Source organism: Halichoerus grypus, chromosome 1, assembly GCF_964656455.1.
Source record: "Halichoerus grypus chromosome 1, mHalGry1.hap1.1, whole genome shotgun sequence".
Taxonomy (NCBI): Eukaryota; Metazoa; Chordata; class Mammalia; order Carnivora; family Phocidae; genus Halichoerus; species Halichoerus grypus.
The window spans coordinates 11,583,667-11,607,106 of NC_135712.1; the positions used below are offsets into that span (position 1 = coordinate 11,583,667).

The 23,440-nt window shown below is 42.5% G+C and overlaps 1 protein-coding gene across 2 annotated transcripts in view; it reads right to left on the reverse strand.

Moving 5' to 3' along the window:
* Positions 1 to 379: 379 nt before the first annotated feature.
* MRPS6 (mitochondrial ribosomal protein S6) overlaps positions 380 to 23,440 on the reverse strand; it is a 64,223-nt gene continuing 41,162 nt past the window's right edge. The window contains exons 1-3 of one of the 2 annotated variants that reach the window (XM_036080431.2): positions 22,442 to 22,558; positions 14,812 to 14,951; positions 380 to 646 (exon numbers count right to left, since the gene is read on the reverse strand). In XM_036080431.2, the coding sequence (XP_035936324.1) occupies positions 457 to 646; positions 14,812 to 14,951; positions 22,442 to 22,444 (333 nt within the window). In that variant the 5' untranslated portion in view covers positions 22,445 to 22,558 and the 3' untranslated portion in view covers positions 380 to 456. Of the gene's footprint in view, positions 647 to 14,811; positions 14,952 to 22,441; positions 22,559 to 23,440 lie in introns of those variants that run through there. The other variant, XM_036080430.2, reaches the window with a different exon arrangement.

Below are 23,440 nucleotides of genomic sequence, written 5' to 3' on the forward strand. Positions count from 1 at the left end.
AGGTGAAGAGACAAAACACCTCCCGAGTTTTTTTTTTTTTGAAATTACATTTACCATTCTGGTCAAAAGTTACTCATATAATGCAGTGGTCTTAAATTTTTATTTTGCACAGTTATACAGTCTGAATGACTAGCTTGCAATCCGAGGCAGTTTTTATAAGCTTTGCTCTGCAAAATGGTGTTAGTGTTGTTGTAGGGCAAAGTCCTCATCGATAAAGAAATTACATTAATGAAAGGAAATCAAGAATGATGTGCTGGCACGTCAGATTACAAAGTGGCTCTAAGCAAGCCAGTCCCCAACTTCTCACAGCAAGGGAGTTCAAGAGCTAGAAACTCCTTAGAAAAATTAAATGGCACCTATAATAACACTCTTATAAGGGTCAAGTTTGTAAATTTTTAATCCATGGTACTCAAAAGTGAGAGAATTAAATACAAAGCTACAACTGGGTAAATCTTCTCACTTCCTCTTCTTCGTGGAATATAGTTTTTCTTCGAGTGGGACAGGGACAATCCCCTCACACTCTTTTACTTCCTGGGTCAGAGGGTGTTTTACAACATTCGGTCTAATCACATCAATGTCTCGAGACAAATGTTCCATTATGCTCTCAACAGCGGTGGCTGGTGCATAAAAATCCACCAAGAAATACCTGCAATAAAATAAAAATTTGTGAATTCCTGCATTCTGAAATACAACACTTCCGCTATTTTGGTCAATGTTTTCACTTTACTCCTCTCCAGATAAGATCGGCTACACAAAAAAACACACACACACTTTGTCAACATAGGAACTACCAACTGACCAGCTAAACAGAAGTGTTTGCCCAACCTCCCCCTTCCCTGTGGCCGGTCCCCTTACACTCTTGTGAAAATCTGAATCCTAACAAACTTTGTGGTAGCAAAAAGCATTCTGACATTACATACAGTGCGAAGTATATAAAGTACAGTAAGATTATGGGTCTAAGGAACAGAATGTACTATTCAACAAGGCTGAATTTCTCAAACCATTTTTTGAGAAAACATCTATTGGGTAAGTCTTCTAATTTTCTAAAGGATTTTACAAGTAACTTAATGCACCCGAGAGGCAGAGTACATACAAACGGCCACACTTCACAAACAACGGAAAAGATTCTGAAAGGCCTGGGACTTGTCTAAGACTATCCTGCATGTTCGAGAACTGACAACAGAAGGAAAATCATGGGAATCTGGGGTATGGGAAAGAACTGAACATTCCTCCACCCACAGCAGACTACTCCAGAAGGGCACCGCAGCCAGCCCACTCTTCTTACCACATCAACAACTTCATCAGCTCAGCCGGATGACGTTACAAAGGAAGAAGCAGCCCTCCTCCCTGCCCGCGCCCCCCTCTCAATTCTAAAAGCGTAAGCCTCCCTTGTACTGTTGGGTTTGAACCACAGTGCTGTGAAAGGCCAGTTTTCAGTGCAGTAATTCAGAATTCTGCAATGTTCCAGCTGGCTGAGATGACCTCTGACATCGCTTACTTTGTTCTAGCCATACTCTCCTCCCCACGCATATTCCCATCCTAGGTCTTTGCGCTCACTGTTCCTTCTGCCGGAATGTTCTTCGCCTGAGTTCCACAGAGCTCACCCCTCACTTCCATCCTGTCTGCGCCCAAACGTCACGTTGTCAGAGGTCCTCTTTGATCACATCTCCTACAGCAACACTAAAGCAACATCCTCCTTGCCTGCCCACCCAACCTCGTTACTCCATCGGCCTTACTCAGTGCTTCATTGCTCCCCAGAGCGCTCATCACCACAGACAGAGTACGTATTTGCTTATCATCTACCTCACGCACTACTACATAACCGCCCTCAGCAGGACTCTGTTGCTCTACCCCCAGCACCCTGAACAGAGGCTAACATACACCAGGCCCACGGTAAATACCTGGCTGCAAGAGTGTTAGCATGAGACGTGAAATTCTCACAGAAAGCAGAAGACACCAAACTGAAAATGGACAGATTCGACACGGGAGTTAGAGAAAAGGGATGACATTTTGTATAATTCCATACAAAGAGAGTTCAAAACATATAAAACAACTTCCCACGTGAACATTCACCCTTAGCTGAGCCTCGTGGGGAAGTTATTCAAGTAAACAAAAATTAAAAGTGAAAGGACAGAAAAACATACACCAGGCAAAAACACTAATCAAAAGAAAGCTCAAGTGGCTATAGTAATATCAAAGTAGATTGCAGATCAAAGGAAATTACCAGGGATAAAAAAAGATAATATATAACGATCAGTTCACCAAGACACAACAATCCTAAATGTGCACGTACCTGACAACAGAACTGCATCATACAGGAAGTAAAAACGAACAGAACTGAAAAGAGAAATAAACAAATCCACAATTATGGCTGGAGACTTTTAATATTCCTCTCAGTAACTGATAAAAATCAGTATACAGAAAATCAGCAAGGATATAGAAGGATATACAGTATACAGAAAATCAGCAAGGATATAGAAAAAGTGAGCACCACCATCAACCAACTGGATCTGACATTTATAGAACCCTCCAAACAAAAAGCAGGATACACATTGTTCACAGTTGCAAACAGAACATTTACCAAAGTCAACCATATTCTGGGCCATAAAATGATACTCAATAAATCTAAAGGGATTCGAATCTCACAGAAGACACTTGGGGAAATCCCCAAATACGTGGAAACTAACATACATCTAAATAGCCTATGGGTCAAAGAACAAATCAAAACGGAATGTGAACTGAATGAAAATGAAAACAACAAATCAAAGTTTGGGGAATGCCACTAAAGCAGGAAATTTATAGCACTAAACACCTATGTAAGAAAAGTGGAAAAGCCTCAAAACTTCCACCTTAAGAACCTAGAAAAAAGAAGAACAGGGTGCCTAGGTGGCTCGATCATCTGCCTTTGGCTCAGGTCATGATCCCAATTCAGTTAGCCAATATATAGTACATCATTAGTTTTTGATGTAGTGTTCAACGATTCATTAGTTGTGTATAACACCCAGTGCTCATCACAACATGTCCCCTCTTTAATACCCATATTATGGTTTTAACCATATGTCAAAACACCAATTTTGACACAAGCTGGTACTGAAAATAGGACACTTCCAATTTGTTCTATGAGGCCAGCATTACCCTGATGCCAATAATGAAAAGAAAAGAAAAGAAAAACCATATGATCATTCCAACAGAAAAAAAAAAAAGCATTTAACAAAATTCCGTATCCAATTCCTGATAAACTCTCAGCAAAGTACAGCTACAAGGGAACTTCTTCAACCGTACAAAGGATATCTTTGCAAAACCTGTAACTAACATCATACCAGCTGGTCAAAGTCTTAATGCTTTTCCCTGAGACTAAGAATAAACAAGGGTGTCTGTTCTCACCATTTCTATTCAACATTTTACTGGAGGTTCTTGCCAGTGCACTAAGGCAAGAAAAAAAGAAAAGGCATCCAGATTGATAAGGAAGTAGTAAAACTGTCTATATCTACAGATGAAATGATTGTATATATAGAAGAATCTAAGAAATTTACAAAAAAGATACTAGAAATAATATGTGAGTTTAGCAAGGTTGCAGTCTACAAAAATCAACTGTATTTCTATATACTAGCAATGAATAATCACACGTTGAAATTAAATATGAAATACTTAAGGATAAATCTGACAAAAGGTGTGCAAGACCTGTACACTAAAAACCCTAAAACATTACTAAAAGAAATTAAAGAAAACCGGCATAAATGGAGATATAACTTGTTCATGGGTAGGAAGATTCAAATTTATTTAGATGTCAATTCTCCAAAATTGATCTATAAATTCCTAAGGATCCTAATCAAAATCCTAAAAGACATTTTTGTTAGAAATTGATGAACTGATTCTAAGCTACACAGGAAAATTCAAAGGACCTACAACAGCCAAAACAACTTTGATATCAAGAATAAAGTTGAAGGATTAATACTACCTGATTTCAAGACTCATTACAAAGTTACGGTAATCAAGGCAGTATGGTATTTGTATAAAGATACACAAACAGATCAATAGAATAGAGTCCAGAAATAGATCCATACATATATGCACAACTGATTTTTGACAAAGGTGCAAAGGCAATTCAAAAGAGAAAGGACAGTCTTTTCAACAAATGGTGCTGAACAATTCCATATTTGTATGCAAAAAATGAACTGTGATCCATACATATACAAAAATTAACTCAAAACAGAACACAGATCTAAATAATAAAACATAAAGCTCGAAAACTAGAAAAAAACACAGGAGAAAACTTTTGTGACCTTGGGTTAAGCAAAGAAACTTTAGACAGCACTAAAAGCAAAATTCATAATCAAAAATTTGATAAACTAGACTTCATCAAAATTAAACACTGTTCTCTGAAAGATACTGTTAAGATAATAAAAAGACAAGCCACAGACTGGGATTTGCAAATCACATGTCCAATAAAGGACTTGTTTCTAGAATATATAAAACTCTCAAAATTTATTTAAAAAAAAAAAACCCAATTTTTAAAAAATGGGCATAAAATTTGAATAGGGATTTCACCAAAGATATATTATGGCAAAGAAGCACCTGAGAAAGATGCTTAATACCATTAGTCATTAGAGAAATGCAAATTAAAACCACAGGGAGATACCTACTAGAATGGCTAAAATTAAAAAGACTGAGCATTCCAAGTGTTAGTGAGGACACAAGGAACTGGCATTCTCATACACTGCTAGTGGAAATGCAAAATGATACAACTGTTTTGGCATTTTCTTAAAAGTTAAACATACACTTGCCATTATGATCAAACCATTCCACTCCTAGGTATTTATCCAAGAAAATTAAAGCATTAGTCCTCACAACAACTTGTTTATGAATGTTCACAGCGGCTCCACTTACAATCCGAAACTGCAAACGACACAAAACTGATAAACTGTGGTATGGCCATACAACAGCATACTACTCAGCCATAAAAAGGAATAAGCTACTGACATATATGAATCTTATAATACTTTTGCTGACTGAAAGAAACTAGTATAAAAAAGGGCAGATGCTGTCTGATTTTATTTAAGATTCTACAAAATATAGACTAATCTACAGGGAAAGAAAGCAGACCACTGGTTGTTAAAGACAGGAACAAGTGGAGGGAATGATCACAGGACACAGAAGGGAAATTGTGGGGTGACCAATTTATTTATTATCTTGATTGTAGTGATTTCACAGGTATATATCCATGTGTCAAACCTTATTAAAGTGTATGCTTCATGTGCAGTTTATTGTGTTGTTAACTGTATCTCTATAAAGCTGTTGATTTAATAATGGTGCATAAAGAGCATTTGAATGGGCAGGACTTGGTGAATGATTTGATATGGGTGATGGTGATGGGGGAGCAATTACAGATAATGAAGACTCCCAGAGTTTCCCAAGAAATAAAATAAAAATGGTGCCAGCTGGGGCGCCTGGTGGCTCGGTCAGTTAAGTGTCCAACTCTGATTTTGGCTCAGGTCATGATCTCAGGGTCATGGGATCGAGCTCCGTGTCAGGCTCCGCACTCAGCAGAGGAGTCTACTTGAGGATTCTCTCTCTCCCTCATCCTTCTGCCCCTTCCCCATTCGCACTTTCTCTAAAATAAATAAATTAATCTTTTTTAAAAAATGGTGTAGGGGCGCCTGGATGTCTCAGTTGGTTAAGCATCTGCCTTCGGCTCAGGTCATGGTCCCAGGATCCCGGAATCGAGCCCCACGTCGGGTTCCCTGCTCTTTGGGGAGTCTGCTTCTTCCTCTGCCCCTCCCCCTGCTCCTTTCTCTCTCTCTAATATATAAATAAAATCTTTTTTAAAAAAAGGTGTAAACTCCCATCATCAGGCCAACTTCTTGAGGAAGTAACTTGTACATTTGCTCACTGATGAGATTACCATTTGGGCTTCCTCTGAACATTACACACCAAATGGCCGAATTTTCCAAGGCACAATTCCATTTGTTTATTTCTACTTCATATAAAAGGGACTAGGTTTGCAATCACCCAACTTAAAAACTGCTCATTTGTTCAAATTTAATTACTGATTACTTACCCTGAGTAAGGCTCTACAATAGAGCCTAAAAAGTCAGTGTGATCAATCTTAAATTACCTTCTCTCTGCCAATCCCCAGCCCTTTATCTAACTCCCCCAGCCCGCAATAACTATGGCCGCCTGGTGGCCAGGGCAGGAACTGTCTCACCCAGCATAGCCCCAGCATCACTTTCTTCCCATTCTATTCATTTGTTCTTTCATTCCGTATTCATCAAAGTGTCCTTCCAAACTACCACTGACAAGTTATGACCTCCACCCTCTGTTTACCAACATTCTCACCATACTTGATTCTATAGCTCCTTCCTCTTCGCTTGCTCTTTTGTCTAGTTTCCCTAAAATAGTCTTCCTCTTTTATTACACTTAAAGCCTGAGGCAGTGTGCTGGTGAAATGCCATGTATTACACATAGGGTAACATGCAGGAACGTGCTTAGCATGGGCCTGACATGCTCTGGGTGCTCGATAACCCAGGCAATCACCACTGCCAGTCCTGGAAGTATTCCAAGTACGCCCCTCCCTCCAGAAAGTCCACAGGGGTCTCCTGCTCTCCAGTTAAGCCTGCCCTAGCAGTCAAGTACTCAAGTTATTCAATAGCCTATCTGGGGTTCGGCAACCATTGTTCCGTTTTCCATTCAACTGTACCAGAGGCATTTTTGTGGGCTAGCCTCGGTGTCTAAACATGTTTTTAAGAGAAAGTGGGTGTTCAGTTGCCAACTGCCCACAAATCAACTCACATGCAATCTTCCTAAACAACACTGTCCACACACTGGCACTCACCAAATCATCTGAAGAAAGACACCCAAAGTTTTTGGGTACCATTTTGTGATAAGGGTAAAAAGAATACCCAAGGATGGAAGCTAGATGCCAGATACTAGCAGAAACCTCTTATTTCAGGACTTAAGAGGAAAGTGTCTTATATAGATAGAACTTTCTAGTTTTCAAAGTGCTTTCACATCTTTTAAACAGCTTCTGAGGAAGAAGCTGAACAGGAAGTGGACGCTCCACTCCATGTGGCAATTCAGAAAGTGGAAGAAGAGAAATGGTGCTGCGTGTTGTTTTGGTCCAGGAGCCCTCTCCTAGCAACACTACTGCTCTAGGAGTTTTTAAAGTGCTCCTCCTACACATTGCCTCCTTTGAGTTTTATAACCATTAAGTCATTAGCTCAAGGTCACTCAGCTACTAAGTGACCACGGCCAGGATTCTAACAAAGCAGGTCTTTTGACTCCAGGATAGAAGCCACACATAGCTTTGGGACCAATGGGTTACAGAATCACAGAATATAAGTGGTGGAGAGGGCCGTGAAGACAGTGCAGTCCAAGCCCTTCGTGTTGCTTATGAGGGAACTGGGGAACTGCTCCAGGTCACAGAGTAAAAGGCAAGTTCCAGACTCCAGACCCCACAGTTCCCCACTCTGTCAACCACATCTCTTGGTATCTACAGCCAGCATTCTAGAGGTTTCTCAAGGATAAGAAGAAGTCCTACCTAGAAAAAGGCCTGGACGTCCTAAGATTAGGCTGTAACTTGGCTTCTGGGAGATCCCTGTTACTATAAAAACGCTTCTAGCCTTTACCTTTTACCCAGTGTGCCTTCCCTCCACCATTCATGACACTCCCTTTAGCAACCAAACCTAAACAAGAGCATGGCCAAAATGCAAACAGGTTTGTGCCCACAACTACAGCTGTGATAGTCATTTCATGCTTATCACCCTGCTGATCTGTGCCTAGGGCTCGTGTGGGCAAAGACTGCTTCTACTCCCATGCTCCTTGTTATACCATGGAAATTTCCACAAAATGAAACACTGCCAAAATAGAGAAGAGGGCAAGTAGCTTCAGAGATGGGTAGATCTTACTGTATTCACCACTCCTGGTTGACAGCTGAAGCTCTTACCCTCCCACTTCCCTCCTAGGGCATTAAGTGGTCTCTCCCCACCATGAGGGAACCAAGCAGAAATCGAGGACAAACTCAATCTCCGCCCACCTTAGTGGCCCAAGCACACAGGTCAATAGTCCATTATGGCTTTCCCGTACAGAAAAGACCATGACCAATTCCTGGCTGCTGCCAATATATATATATATATATTTTTTTTTTTTTTTTTTTTTTCAGGTAAGTGGACAAACTTAACTGGTCAGTGAACATCTATTATGGGCAGACCTCAAAGAGGCTAAAAAGGAGGTACATATGGCCTCGACCTCCCAGAACATTTAGTCCAGATGGAGAGAGTGGTCACAGGGCTACTGTGCTGGCAGAAACCCAGGCTCCCACTATTTAGACAAGTCCCCCGGTCCTGCAGGAGACTGTGGAGATGACAGGAATGGACATCCGACTCCCAGCTGCTGGGCTTTTCTAACTACAGAAGGATGACCCGAGGAATGACACTGACATGACAGCGTGCAGAGTGCAGCCCTGCCTTTCCATTTTCGCACCTGAAGAAAGTGAGGGCTACGAACAGCCTACTTCGAGTAGTGGGTTGGGCAGCTCCTGATGCCTGTAAGGATCCCTTTCCTGTGACCACACAGGTCCATAACAGATCTATACAAATGGGAGTCAGGTTGAAAAAAATGACCTCGAACTCCCCTGATCTCAACTCCTTACATCCTGAAGGCTGCCACGGAGAAGCCATTCTGAAATCCAGATGAGCAGCTGTTCAAGGGAAGGGGGCAAAAGAGGAATGTCTCAGTGTCTCCAGAGGAATCCGAGACCCTTCTGCCCCACCGTCAGTCTGGCCCTAAGAGGGAAGGATCGAGAGGATTCAATAACCACAATTAAATATCAATCTTCACTTCTACCCTAACCAAGGTAGGCAGAACCAAAAACAAGACCAAAGTCACAACACATGTGGACTCTTTCTTATCTCCTTCCTCATAATTTAAGCTGGAATAGTTGAGAATTATGACTACAATTGCAAGTGCCTCGACATATTTCAAAGCTGCCTTTTCAAAAAGGAAAAAAAAAGTTCTCCAGTTTTCCGTTCTCTAATCAACCATTAAATCAGTAAATGGACAAATCATTTTGGAAAACCCAGTTTAGCCAGCTGCAGTCTAATTAGATCATACATTCCCAGCCCCTTCAACCCTGTGCCGCTCAGTGGCACTGTGAAGTGGTCGTGTACGTCAGGTGGCCAGGGCTGATGTCAGCGTCACCCCTGCCTTAAACACAAAGCCCAGCAGTGTTTACATTTAAAGGTGTGGTTACCCACGTGTGGTTCTAATTACAGAATCGCACTTCATCTACAAGGCAGAAACCAGCTTTACCCACGCCTCTCTCTCTTCTACGGAGAGCACCTAACATTTACGCAGCACCGACTCTGCCGAGGCGGAAGCAGAGTGATGGCGGATACCAGGCAAGGAGAGAAAATACAAACAGCGCTTCGATACACGAATGCAGCTCTCACTGCAGAGTCCAGTGTTCAAAAGGCAGAGGGAACTATTTCACAGGTAGAACCTGCCCATGTGGTATTCAAGCTGATGACTTAGGACACTCAACGCTCCAAATCTCTCCACTACCATGACTGAACCCCCGGGGATCTGAGAAGCCCCCGAGAATGGCTTCCCCAGGACAGACAGCCCGGCCCTGGAAAACAAGGCCACCAGCCACGCTGCCTCCCCAGCACTGGCCTGCCGAGGGAACCAGCAGCTCCCACTGGCCTTTCGCTCCTCCTCTCTGCAGTCCTACCCCTAGGCTCACCCAGTCGCCTTCTGCCTAAGCTGTCACCACCCCCTGCCTGCCCCCAGGCCGTGGAGGGAAGATGTGTGTCTTCCTGCGGTGCTCCTACACTTCAAGGTCGTTATTTGTTGCTGATTTCACTTTTGTCTTAACCCTGTTCTTTACAAGTTTACTGTAAAAGCGCTTGCCTGAATTTGAGTTATATTCTTTGTTTCTGTTTCTCTCAGACACAGTCGCACACTCACAGCCTCCCCTTCCCCCTGGCAGACAAGTGGAAATTTCCACTGAATCGCTCGGTGGCTCCCGGTGGGTGGGGGATGGGAGGGATTTGAAACCATGGAGCATCTCCGAGCCTTTTGCAGGCTCGGAAACAGATCCATCTGAATGCCAGTTTCTAGACTGTTTCAGTTAAACCTTGCTGGATTCAGGCTTCACTGAGACAGTGAATTCTTCACCTTAAAACCAAGGAACCCTCTGCATGGAAAAGCCCTATTCTTTTTATATCTGTTGTGTCTCATACATTTTTAAAACCACTAAACCTAGTGCAGAATCCTTACAAATCTCAAGATGCTGCCCCTAAAAAAGAAACCTCCAAGGCCACAGCAGCTCTGCCTTGAAACCCAGTTGTGGAGCACCTTCACACAAGAATGGGGTCAGGATGCTGGCCTGGACTTAATGCTGGCAGGAAAGCACGAGAACATGGAAATGTTAGCTAACAGGAAAACTACAGAGAAGAATCAATCTCCTCTAGAGAGGGTGCCAGCTCTCTTGGAGTAAGCTGCAGACACATTTGGGGAGCGAGTCAGTAAAATTCCACTGATTCACCACAGAGCCGGTTATTTTTATCATTCTGCTTACCCGTAAATAGAAGGGCATCTTATATGTAGGCCAGCAGATCTTATAAGCACCTATTCACATTTTAATACAGATGAGAACGAAGAAAGAAGGGACAAAATAGGCAAGAAAAACCTTCTTCACACGTAAGAGTTCCTTTACACACGCCTTCTGGAGTAAGTCCTATCTCAATGCAGTAAAATCAGACGTGGTTAGAACGGTCAAAGCCCATCGGGGGCATCCTTTTCCAAACAAGCGCCAGCCCAACACTGAAATATGGACCACAGTCTGTCCTACAGTTCTCTCTCCTCCACCAAAAGCCTGCTCAGTCTCAGTCCAGCCCCATCTAGTGGAAAGAGAGCCTTACACTGGCGTGTGCAGCCCCGGCGTCTGACACCAGTGCTTCTGGCAGCCGGCGCCTGACACCACGGCTCAGAAAAGGCCTGACCCTTTTTAGCAACCCCACCATTGCTCCCCTTTGCGTATGTCACATCACCACCTTTTAGACTCTGAGGAATACAGTAAGAATCTTCTACACCAACCTTCCCTTGCTCAGAGTTGATAAAGGTGAGCATCTGAAGGTACAAAGTAGAAAAACTCTATGGGCCCCCAGGAGACCAAAGCAAATGCAGAGCTGAGCATGCATCTCAGAACTCGTAAGACCTACCCCCCAACGGCCTCCCCAACTCTGAGTCAGGCTCCAATCGTTTCCAGACACTGCTGGAGACAACAGGTGGTGAGTAAGCAGAGCCTCCATCTAGAAATGTGGTCCAGAAGACCCAAACTTCCCAACCACCCCAACATGGCCCAAAGAGAACGGGGCATCTGGTTAACTCCTTCCTCGTCTAATTCACATCACCTGGGGACAACTTAACTGATATCTGGAATATAACAAGTGTACTTGAAATTTTGGCATATCTTGGTCATAGACTTGATACAGTAATAAAGACCAGGTACTACCTCCTCCCCCGGGGAGACTCCCCAGGTAACCCTGAGGCAGCAGTGTACCTCTCTTACCTATGCACTTTTCTACCCACACATCTTTCTTTTGGGCCTACCTGGCAGGTGTGTACCAGCGGCAGGGATTTGGGGGAAGGAGGCGAGGATGGAGAATGACAGAGACAATCACCCAAAAGATGGGAAGCAACTGTAGCAGAGACTGGTTGTCAGCCAGGCCAGCTGACACTGCTGTGCTAGGCCCCCGCCCTTGTATCTCCTGGCTGGGCCTAGGTTAGCAATGTGCAGGCAAGTCCCTGATTCAACTGAAAACTCCTTGTGACCAGGAACCGCAACAATCACAAGAACCATCCCGAGACCTAGGAATACCAGCAGGATATACATTTCCTCCCATAAAATGTAAGAGAAACAAACACATAATACCAACAGTACCACAATGTGATGTGGATTCTCGGAGGGCATCTAGGCTCACTCGTTAGCCAGCTAAAAAAACTAGCTCTCACATACCAACCTCAGGATTCAAACCAGCGCCTCACCAAATTACAGATACATGCCATGCCTCCAGGGATGTTCTAAGAGTTAAAAACTTTCAAATGCTAAGTTCGTAACAAACAAGTCCACTATTTCTTCTTAATCACTTGGAAAAATTGAGCCTTTCCAGCACCCAGCACATAATCCTGGCACATAATCCACTTAATACATGTTTGTAACACCCTATGTGACTATGTGCAGCGCACACACAGACCTTACCAAATGAACAAAAAGCCTGGTACAAACATCACTGGGGGTAGTGACCCGAGGGGAGGACTGGTGGAAGTCACGAGAATATCAGACTACCCTTAAGTTCCACACTACACACATATGACACACCACTCAAGTTTAAATCTTTACCCCGGTAACTCCAAAATACATTAGCCCCTCATCTCCTCTTTTACCAAAAGTCACTGTGAAGCATATTAATGAGTGTTACAAAAATAAAAGGTAACAGTCAAATAAAGTTGATAAATGAAGGCAACTTACTGCAGGGCTTCTCACCATTATTACACTCACATATGCTGCGCATCTCTAGAAGGGATCCCACATCTAAATGCTCTCTCTCTCTCTCTCTCTCACACACACACACACCATTTTTTGGTGGAGCGTAACTGTGTAACTAGTATTTCAGAGACCACACTTTGGAAAACACTACCTTAAACAAATACATACGAGACATTGATTAATACCAGAAAAACAAGCGTAAACCATGAACCTCCCCAACTGGGAGGGAGGTTCTGTGTCTATATACAATACACACATACATTACACTCTACAAATGTTGCTCCTCCTTTGCTGAGGGGTCTGAGAGTAACAGAACCAGAGATAAAATCATTAAATGTAAATGAACAAAGTGACAGTGACAGCAAGAGTCCTCGGTGGGGCACATGCACCTTGTCAGGAATCCGGAACGTGGGGCTAAGTCAGCAGTTCAGGCTTAGTTCCGGGGGAGTTCTTCCAGGATCTGAATTTATTCCATCCACAAAAGAAAAACAGCACCACCCAACCCCAGCACTGCACGCAGAGGCCTGACAACTAAAGAGTTGATACAGCGGTTCTCAAAGTGTGGTCCTCGGACAGCAGGATCAGCAATACCCAAGCAGTTGTGAGAAGTGCAAATTCTAGAATGCCGGTCACACCAGCCCTCAACAAATTCTACTTGGAAAGGGGGCAGAAGAAAGCACTCCTAGTGCACATCCCTGAAAGCACATGAATGAGGGAACAGGCTTCCCTCCCTGTTCAGTGCTTTCCAACTGAGAACCTGGCTAATAATCCTTAGCTGAATTTTATACGCTCCTCTCTAAACAAAAAGGCAAAAGGACTCATAGCCTTGCTGTTAAAATGAAACCCCTTTGTGGTTAAGTTTAAAAAAAAAAAATGTTACACACACAATCTCCATCCCTCTCTGTTACGACTGTGGCAGAGGAATCGCCACTATGCATTTCCTGTTGCCTAGCAACGCCGCGGGCACTCTCTTCAGAGGTGTTCTCAAGAAGCTGAACGCTAGCACAAAACAAGGTGAAGCAATCAAAAGATGAAATGTGCAGCATGTGCCGCCCCTCGGCAGAGGCTTAAATGCAGGAAGAACGCCTCAGTGTGAGGCGTGACCGCACGCAGGCCTCTCCTCGTGGGTGAAGCGGCACCATCCACGCTCCGCACTGTCTGGAGAGCACACGGAGAGATGATCTCATCTGATCCCCACGACAAAGTGGGTGGGAGGATGGCCACCTGAGCTCAGTATCCAAGGAAGCAGGAATCGGAGAAGCTAAAGACTGGCTGAAGGCCACACTGCTGGCAAGTACTGGAGGGAGAATGGAGTCTTCAATGCCTGGACTTTCCCACTACTAAAAACTCATTTCCATCTTCTCTATCACTACTTCTAGGAAACTCAACAGTATCAGAAGATTTCTCCTCCAAACCAGAAATCATGAGTGTAAAAATAACATCACCAGGGGTCAGAGAAGCTTCAGATCAACTCAACGAGCAAACCGATATCAAAGAATTTCTACAAGGATAGTTATTACTACAGAGTCAAATCTTCGATATGTTTGAGGAAAGTGCTATATACTTTTGTGAGAAAAAATGTCGTAACAGAGGATTGTGATTATTGTCTGGAGTACATAAAACCATTTCTCTATCGTGGGTCAGGTGCTGGTTACACACAACAGTACTCAAAGTACCTTTTGCTTGTTACCTGCAACCCACATTATTTACAAAGGATGCACGGAGTATGTGGACAGCACCTTGCTCACTGAGGCGTTTTAAAGGCAAAGCTGAAGAAATGTCAAGGGAAAACTGTGCTTAGGTTGACAAGAAATGTTTCCCGCAGGGCACCTGGGTGGCTCAGCTGGTTGAGCGACTGACTGCCTTCGGCTCAGGTCATGATCCTGGAGTCCTGGGATCGAGTCCTGCATTAGGTTCCCCACTCAGTGGGGAGTCTGCTTCACCCTCTGACCTCCCCGCTCTCATGCTCTCTCTCAAATAAATAAATAAAATCTTTGAAAAAAAGAAAGAAAAGAGTTTCCCGCAATCAAAAGCTTACACGCCTGTTGCTCCTCACATGACTTGTTTTTGTGCTCTGATTATGGTTTATTATGGGCCAACTTTACTGGAGTCCATTTAAATCACAACACCACTAGAGTATGTACCCACACACCACCTGGCGCAATGGAGATCTACTGAGAAATTAAAATCATTTCTAAGATGAACTAAACAGTATTCTTTACAGCCTGTCAAAGACATTTGTCGAGGTTCATGAAGAAACTTACCCTCCTCTACTGTGCCGCTGACTGTGGGCGGAAATCTTATAAGGCAGTGTTCGGTCACCCAGATTCTCCAAGCTCCTCACTATCGCCCCTCTGTCCATCAGGGCTTCTACCGTACGTTTCAAGGCAGCAGCAGTCTCTGGCTGTTTTTTTGTTTTCATTTTTAAAGAGAAGAAAAAAACATATCAGAATCAACATAAGAACTAGAATGATTAAGTCTGGTCAGTTCCAATCATAACAGCTCTATTAGCAGGGAAAAAAGCAACAGAAACTGTCTAGCTAACTTAAAATTTAAAGAGAGAGACATTTAGTGTAAGGATACGAGATAGCTCACAGATACGAAGGACAATCTGAAGAACCAGGCCTCGGAGATTTCAGGAACCAGAGCAGCTGCAGGGATCTGGGAAGCAGGAACTAAGAAATGGCTTCTTCAGAGCACCTTGGCCAGGATGAATCCACGCCAATCATTGTCAGTCCTTGTATCCCATGACTCAAAATCCAAATTCCAGGGGAAGAGCATCCCATTCTCTTGGCAGGACACTTTGACTGACCATCCCACCAGAACCACAGCCAGTGGGAAAAGGGGTTGTGCCCAAAGAAAAATAGGGAGATTATAACCAAAAGGGGAAAAGGATGAGTAAGACCCAATCTCTGCTCTCTTGGAGCTTACAATCTAATAAAGGGATTAACACAAAAAGCCACCTCAGAAGACCAGAGGGCAGAACAAAGGAAGTGACACAGAGACCGGAGAGCTTGTGAAGGAAGGCACATTCAGTTGGGAAAATGAATGCCCTGAAGAGTGACAACGGGAGATGCAAAGAACCGATGAAACAAGCTCTGAGTAAAGGAACAAAGGCAAGAAAGTATGAGTGCACCGAGGAAATGAGGAGGAGGAGTTCCACTGGGTGATGATCAGGACACAGGAGGGCTGAGAGGTAAAAGGCTGGGTGCAAGCATATAAATACTAAATACCTGTTAAGAAAACAAAATTCAAACAGTATAAAATCCCACCACCCAGAGATCAAAGACTTTAAACACTTTGGTGAACTTCTTTCCAGATCTCTCTCTTTACATATGTATACACAAAAGAACTTTGGAAACAAAGATACTTTACAGGGTAAACCTGAGAAGATGCAGCTAAGGTAATGTGGAGAACGAGAACGAGGCAGAGATGTGGCAAAGGAGGGGCCCCAAAATATGGAGGCTGGGAAAATGGTATTGTTACTAACAGCTACAGGGAAATCTGCAGAAGCTGGTTGGGAACAATAAAAAGATGAATTTGACATGCTGAGTTGGAGTTGCCCACAGCTCCTCAAGGTTGACCTCTCAGGATGTAAAGCTTAAGTTCAAAGTAACAGGGCGGGTTAGAATTACCCATTTAAGAATCACCTGCACAGGAGGGCTGTCTGAAGCCCCAGGAATAGGGGCGATGGTGGAGGGAGGGTGCAGGGGAGAGAAGAGAGCAACAGAACCTTAGAGAACACAACCATGTGGGGGCTGACAAGGGAACTTGAAGTCAGAGAAGCAAACAGAAAAGGTAGTCAAACAGTACAAGGAAAATCAGGCCCACCTTGTCACAGAAACCCGGGGAAGACGCAGACTCCAGAATGACAGGGTAGAGGATGAAAAGAAAGCAAATGCCACAGTATGGGGGCAGTATGGGTCACACAGCAGGATGGGGCTAGAAGCTACACGGCCACTTTCCGTGGTAGAGGCATGACAGCAATGGAGGGAAAGAAAAAGCACGAGAGCCTGAGGAGCAAACAAGTTTGAGCAGAATGTTTTAGGAGGCAGAGAACGCGAACAGGTTAGTAGTTAAAGGGGAATGAACCAGTCAAGAGGACAAAATGTAAGATGTTGTTTTAAATAACAACAATGGCAAGTCTGATTTTTTGTGTAACTGCTGTGAGCCCACTACTGGTCTAGTGTTTTATTGTTATATATTTAATCTTCACTGGGGAAAAAAAAAAAAAAGAGCAAAGAAGGTTTACCGATTTGGAAATTGGGGCCTCTGAGAGATGCCAGGACTCTGAGAGGACATGGCAGCTAGTAAATGGAAGAGCCTGGTGCAAGGGAAGTAACACCAGTGGAAAAAATCGGGGGACAGGCGGAGGATGCCAGAGGACACCTCGGCAAGGAAAAGGGACAGTTCTCCTCAAAGACATAAATGAAGGGATGCAGGCAGAGAGCACCAAGTGCAGCAGTGAACCTAAGGGTACCTTCCGGTGGCTCATTTCAGATCAAGTGAAAAGAACAATGGAGAATCATTTTAAGCGTGCACTCCAGTAACCAAAGAAAATCCACCATTCCTATAAATTTTCTTTCTGACCCGAATTCTGTTAAAATGCTGTGAATGCACTATTAGTTTAAGGTTGAGAAATAAAATTTTTACTTTCATCTCACACTGCAGCTCACTAGGGATTTTTTAAATTCCTACTCAAAATTGTACTTATGTATTTAACCAGCTTTATGAGAAAACAGACATTTCCTACCTACAATAAAAACAAAGGCCCAAATCACTTCACATTAACACTAACCAGGTAAAAAGTCTATGGCAATTTCTCCTTACAATTTTATACAAACGTATTTTTATATAGTTCTAATCAACATGGAGACTAAATTCTTTTCACATTTCATTAATTCACAGACACTTCCATATTTCTGCAGAACCCTCATTAGTAACAGCAGGGTAATATTTCATTTCATTAACAATGTCATTTCTTGACCTGGTGTTGTACCAATTAACTTATGATAAGGCAGACAAATAGTTTTTCCAAATAAAGATGTGGGTAAGGTTTTTTTAAAAAACCCAAACTTTGATGGATTACAGTCTTCTGATTAGCTACCCAAATCATAAATTTTAATTAAAGGTTTTTTTGTTTTGTTTTGTTTTTTTAAAAGATTTTATTTATTTGACAGAGAGAGATACAGCGAGAGAGGGAACACAAGCAGGGGGAGTGGGAGAGGGAGAAGCAGGCTCCCCGCGGAGCAGGGAGCCCGATGTGGGGCTCGATCCCAGGACCCTAGGATCATGACCTGAGCCGAAGGCAGACGCCCAACGACTGAGCCACCCAGGCGCCCCTAATTTCAGTTTTGCCTGATTAAAAAGGAGTATCTCAGTAACTCGTCTTGTTTAAATTCCAATTGCTTACAGTATGAAACATGGAACAACCCCCTCTGAAGAGCTTCTGAAATAAAAAATTTTCTTCTGTCCCAAAAAAGGGTAAAGCTACCTAACAAGAATGTAACTCTAGGAAAATATCAATACATTTTGTTTGACTTTAGTATGTCAAGGTCAAATTGTAGACTGTGGCAATGGCCACATTCATTTCATGGTAATTTCACAGAACCCAAGTTTTAAAAGAAAGATGGAGGAGCAAAAATATTTCTTGTTAGGGCATCTGGGTGGCTCAGTTGGTTAAGTGTCTGCCTTCGACTCAGGTCATCATCTCAGGGTCCTGGGATAGAGCCCCATGTCGAGCTCCCTGCCCAGTGGGGGGTCTGCTTCTCCCTCTCTCCCTCTGCCCCTCCCTTTGCTTATGTGCACTCTCTCTCTCTCTCTCAGATAAATAAAATCTTTAACAACCAAAAAAAAATATTTCTTGTTTATTAGGAGAGCTCAACTTGTCCCATTACCTTACCTCACCATTCTACAGCAGGGGTCTAGCAAACAAGGGCTCGTGAGCCATCTGCCTCAATACCTGTTTGTGCAAATAAAGTTTTATTGGAACACAGCTAGCTCATGCATTTACATAGTGCCCGTGGCTGCTTTCGTGCTAAAGGTAGATCTGTAATTTTATCAGAAACTGTATGTCCTGCAAAGCCTAAATTATTTACTGTCCGGCCAACCTCTGCTCTACATTGCAATGGACTGAGGAATGCTGGCAAGGCCTCAATCCACTAACCCTAAAATGCACCACAAATAAAAACCATGAGCCTGGGCCACTGAGGTATGCAGACAGAGAATGCCCCCTGGGATGGGTCATCAGGTAGACACACATGGCCCCAACCTAAGTGAACAACATCAGCCTGGCTGTTCACCTCACCACAGGATTCACAGAAGTGAGTACAGATTCACCATTCCAACCACCAAGCTCCTCACCTCCTAATCAACCCAGGGTGCCAACTTCAACTTTCCTCATCTGGTGAAACCTACAGCTCTATTAAAATAAAATTCTTAGGCTTCAAAACAAAATGTTCTCCTCAATCCAACCCAGCACAATGTTCAATTTCTAAGAACATATGGTTTATAGGAAGTAAATGATCTTGCTCATTCTCAAGGTCTCTGAACCATTTAATTCCAACTATTCTAAGAAAGGTTGTGTGTGCTTCTCATAGGCTTCTCCCATCCCATCTGAAAGCAGCTCCTTAAGACTTTCCTCCAATCCACCATATGGCAATGAAACACTATTTTGGCAAGGCACAGACTGAGGGGCTAAAAACATTCACTTGAAAAAAACTATGGAAAAGAAACAATGAATGAATGTGAATGGGAACTAGGAAAACTGGATTCCAGTCCCAGCTCATTCACAAATGAGTTACAACCCTGGATGAATTGTTAAAATTTATCCATTTTTAAACCTGTGCCTCAGTATTCTCGTGTGCAGAGTCAGCAGTTCCCAACAACTTTTCTGCCTCTACAAGCTTCCCACAAACAACATTTATATTGTAATTCTCAAAATATCCTGGGGACACACAGAGTTTGCAAGTGGTCTCCCTCTCTTTTCTTCTGTGCTCCTCATCACCCACAAGCGCCCCGCCCACCCCAGGTACTCTGCCATTCCTGTTATTTCTACACCGCACTTGTGGCAATCTGTAAATATTCTTTCATCACTAGAATGTAAGTTGCAAGAGAGCAAGGACTTTTGTCTGTCATGGACTCATCTGTACTCCCAAAGTCTAAAACACCCCACATACCAGGGGGCAGGCACTAGAAACAGTGGTTAAATAAGTAAATAAATGTATCAATTCCACCTCCTTTGCTTGCTTACTCCCTTTTTTTTCTTGAGGAACCCTAAGTCTCCTCCCATCTCAACTACAATTTGAATCCTCTTTCCATATACAATATAGCTCACTGTCACTTAGTAACTGCAATACTGAAGCAAGCAAAATGACAATACTAGTGTTTTTCTATTTATTTCATGTAGTGCCAAAATGCCGTTAATACTAATACTGTAGTTTAAAAGAATCCAGAATTCATCTAATAGAAGTGAAACTAAACATTCATGTATTTCAGATAGCAAGTCCAAGTACATATACAAATATAAATATTAAACTTAGACTCTTTTAATTATTTCCTGATAAGATAAAGTACTAGCCAAAATATTTATATTAAACAATACTTTAAAAAATTCACACTGGACAAAATAACCAATTTTGGTCTTATTAATTACTAAAACTACTAGTATTCAGCCTGCAAAAGAAGACTCGGGAAACCCAAAACTTCATATATTTGCAGGGCTACTCTGAAAAAAATAGGTATGTCATATTTTGATCAGACCCTGAGGTTTAGACAGGAATCAAAGGATAAAAATTACAGAGAAACAGAGCCTCAATAGGTAAACCACACATTTCTGAAAATTCCAGCTATATCAACGAGACGGGCTGCCATGTGAAGCAGCGAGCCTCCCTCCCATCACCAGAAGTGCAAAGATGCAGGATGACCACTGAATCAAGCTTTTGCATTGGGTGGGAAGCTGGACTGGCTAATTCTAAAGCCCTTGCCAAGATTAAATTCCAATACTATTCTGGCACCACCCATCATTCTGAAGGATATTCTGAAGTGAAACTGGGTTTTTAAAAAAAACTACAATTGCACAGTGGTGAGGAACACACTGACGACTAGTAAGGTTTGGTGCTGTTGCCTGGATTTATATTAAGGCACCGGCTCTTTTACCCACTACTGCTTTTGTAACGATTTCCTGAGAGGGGCCCTAGGAAGCCCAGGCTACATTTTGAAAACTGCAGTTCTAGAGATTCTAATGGACAAAGTTTCTACAATAAAGATGGGAGCAAACAGATAGGAAAAATAAAAGGAAGGATCTCTCTGCTTGCCGGCAAAATTAAAATCCCCCTTCAGTAAGGTTACTTAAGCTAAAAAGTCATGGGAGTACTATAAATACCACTGGTCAATAACCAATGTTTTATCTAATTAAACATATGTTCGTCCCAGAAGAGAAGCTTGTCAACAAAATTATCTTGTGAATTAGACTCTCTGGCAATGATTAAGATTTTAAAGCCGGTGGCCCTCACATGCACTCGGTTTTCACTACAACACCCTCACAGTCCAGCAGGAAGTAAAAGGCACATGGAATGCACACCGAACAGCACGCAGCACCTACCTACACCTCGCCTTTCTCACTTAACAAAGAGGTGTGCAATTCCCGGGAGCACGGAGGATTTATGAAAGGCGGAGCCAAGTCAGAAACTCCCAAAACCTGGGAAAATGTAAATGTGAGAGCCTTTCTCATTCTCTGCTGCATCTTAATTCCGGGATTTATCTCCTTAAAAAAAAAATGTCCTTGAAATTCTGCACTGAGATTCTGACAGCAGTTGAAAAAAGAAAATCTGTGAGCACCTTTCAACAGCAGTACAGGCTTTAAGGGCAGTCTGTCACTAACAGACCTTGGAAGAACACACGGGACCACCATCTACCTCAAGATGTGTCAAGTGCCAGCCCCGCCTCACGACATCTGCAAAGGCCAACCCTGAAAATGGTTCCACAGAAACGGTTTTATAAAATATTTTTATGTTCAGAGAACCCCCTTTTTGCCCCACAATTTGAATCAAGAGTTGCAGTCCTCTAGGTAATTAAGGATTAAAGACTAGTAAGCACAGAAGCTATTCTAAAAATTAGTATAAGATTCAGGACGGACAAATCTAGAACACTAAAAAAAAAAAAGTAAAGCTACATAAATGCATGTTCAAACACGACTACATATTACGTACTATTATACACTGTATAACTTATCGGTTAAGTGACCAGAATAGTAAATTTTATAGGCTTTTTCAAAGGCTAAAGATAGAAAATGCTTCCAGAAGTAGAACTGCACTGCTCTACCACTTTGCCCATGAATCATATTTACAAGACCACTTATAACAAATATGGACTAACTACTGAACAAAGACTTAACAGGCTGTCAAAAGTGGGGAAGGATGGGAAAAGAGAAGGGAACCAACATACATACAGTGTACCAGGAAAGTAACAAATAGGAGAATGCACTGAAAAACGTTTTTATAAGCAACTGTCATGTGCTCTGCAAAAAGTACCTCAAATTTTAAAAATGATTTTAGATTAAAAACTGTACATTTACAGTTCAGACGTATCATGTGACCATTTAACAAAGTTACAGAGCCCCGAAAGTGGTTAAAATGTAGAGCAAGTGAAAAGCACCCATGAATATGGTATTTAATTTACATGATCATCTTTACGAGGCCACCTGGAAATCTTTATTGGGGAACAATTTTAAAATAATGTTAACGACACAAATCAGTTGTAAAGAGGAAGCTTGTTCCTGATGTCTGGAAAAGGAGGGAGAAAACACTGAATGCGCATACCACGTTCTATGGGTACCAGAAATACAGGCTGAACCTGATGAAACTGCCATTTGGGGGATTAAGTATAGACACTGACCATTTCTTAAGGCTCCAACTAATTTTTGTTATCTGGAAACATCCTCCTCAAGGCCTCTTCAAGCCAAGTATTTCTGGGTTGCTTACGGTGAGATCCACCTCCGAAAGGGCAGCCACGGGGACGTGAAACACAAAGTCCCAGCCCTTTAAAAGTCTGTGATATAGACATGAAGACAGACACATGTAGGTAAATTAATTAAAAAAGGAAGTTAAACACAGACAAGACCGAAGCAAAAAGAACTCCAAAGGAGCAGCTACCTGTGACTGGTGGGCTAGGGAGGGCAGACTGCAGGCGGACCCCAACAGCGGAATACCTCCTCTAGCAGCGTGAAGAGGGTCGTTAGGGCGCTCTCTCAGGGCAGGTCTGGACTAACAGCAAGACAGAAGAACAGGAAGATTCGGACGGAATTTATATTCGGAGCAGAATCAACACGGGCACTGTGTTTGGTACACACGGAAGCCATCGCTTTTGTCCACTCAAGGCAATTTTTTTGCTTAGCACGTTGAGTTCAGTTTCCTCAAACCTTCACCTACACTACTGGTAAAAATGTAAACTTTCTGGAGGGCAAATGGCAGGATATAGGAGTTTCAAATGTGTATACCTTCAATCCCACAGCCACTTCTAAGAATTTACTCTGAGAAAACTGCCATACCACCCATGCACAAGAACTTAGCTTTGAAAAGTCTCACCATAAAGTTATTAGGACAGTAAATAGAAAGGCAGTTGTCCCATTAACAGAAGACTGGTTCACTAAATTATTTTTACTGAATGAACCAGTACGATACCACCATTTAGAAAAAGGATGTTGATCCTTATATAAGACATAAGAATATTTTCACAAATTAAAAATAGGCATGTAAGGTCAATCCATATTTTTTTAAAAGAAAAAAAAGTACTTATGTATACATACATGGAGAAAAGGTCTGGATGAATATACAGCAAAATGTTACTATTTTTCCCTAGCATTAAAATGAGAGGACTATTCTGGTTTGTTTCTTT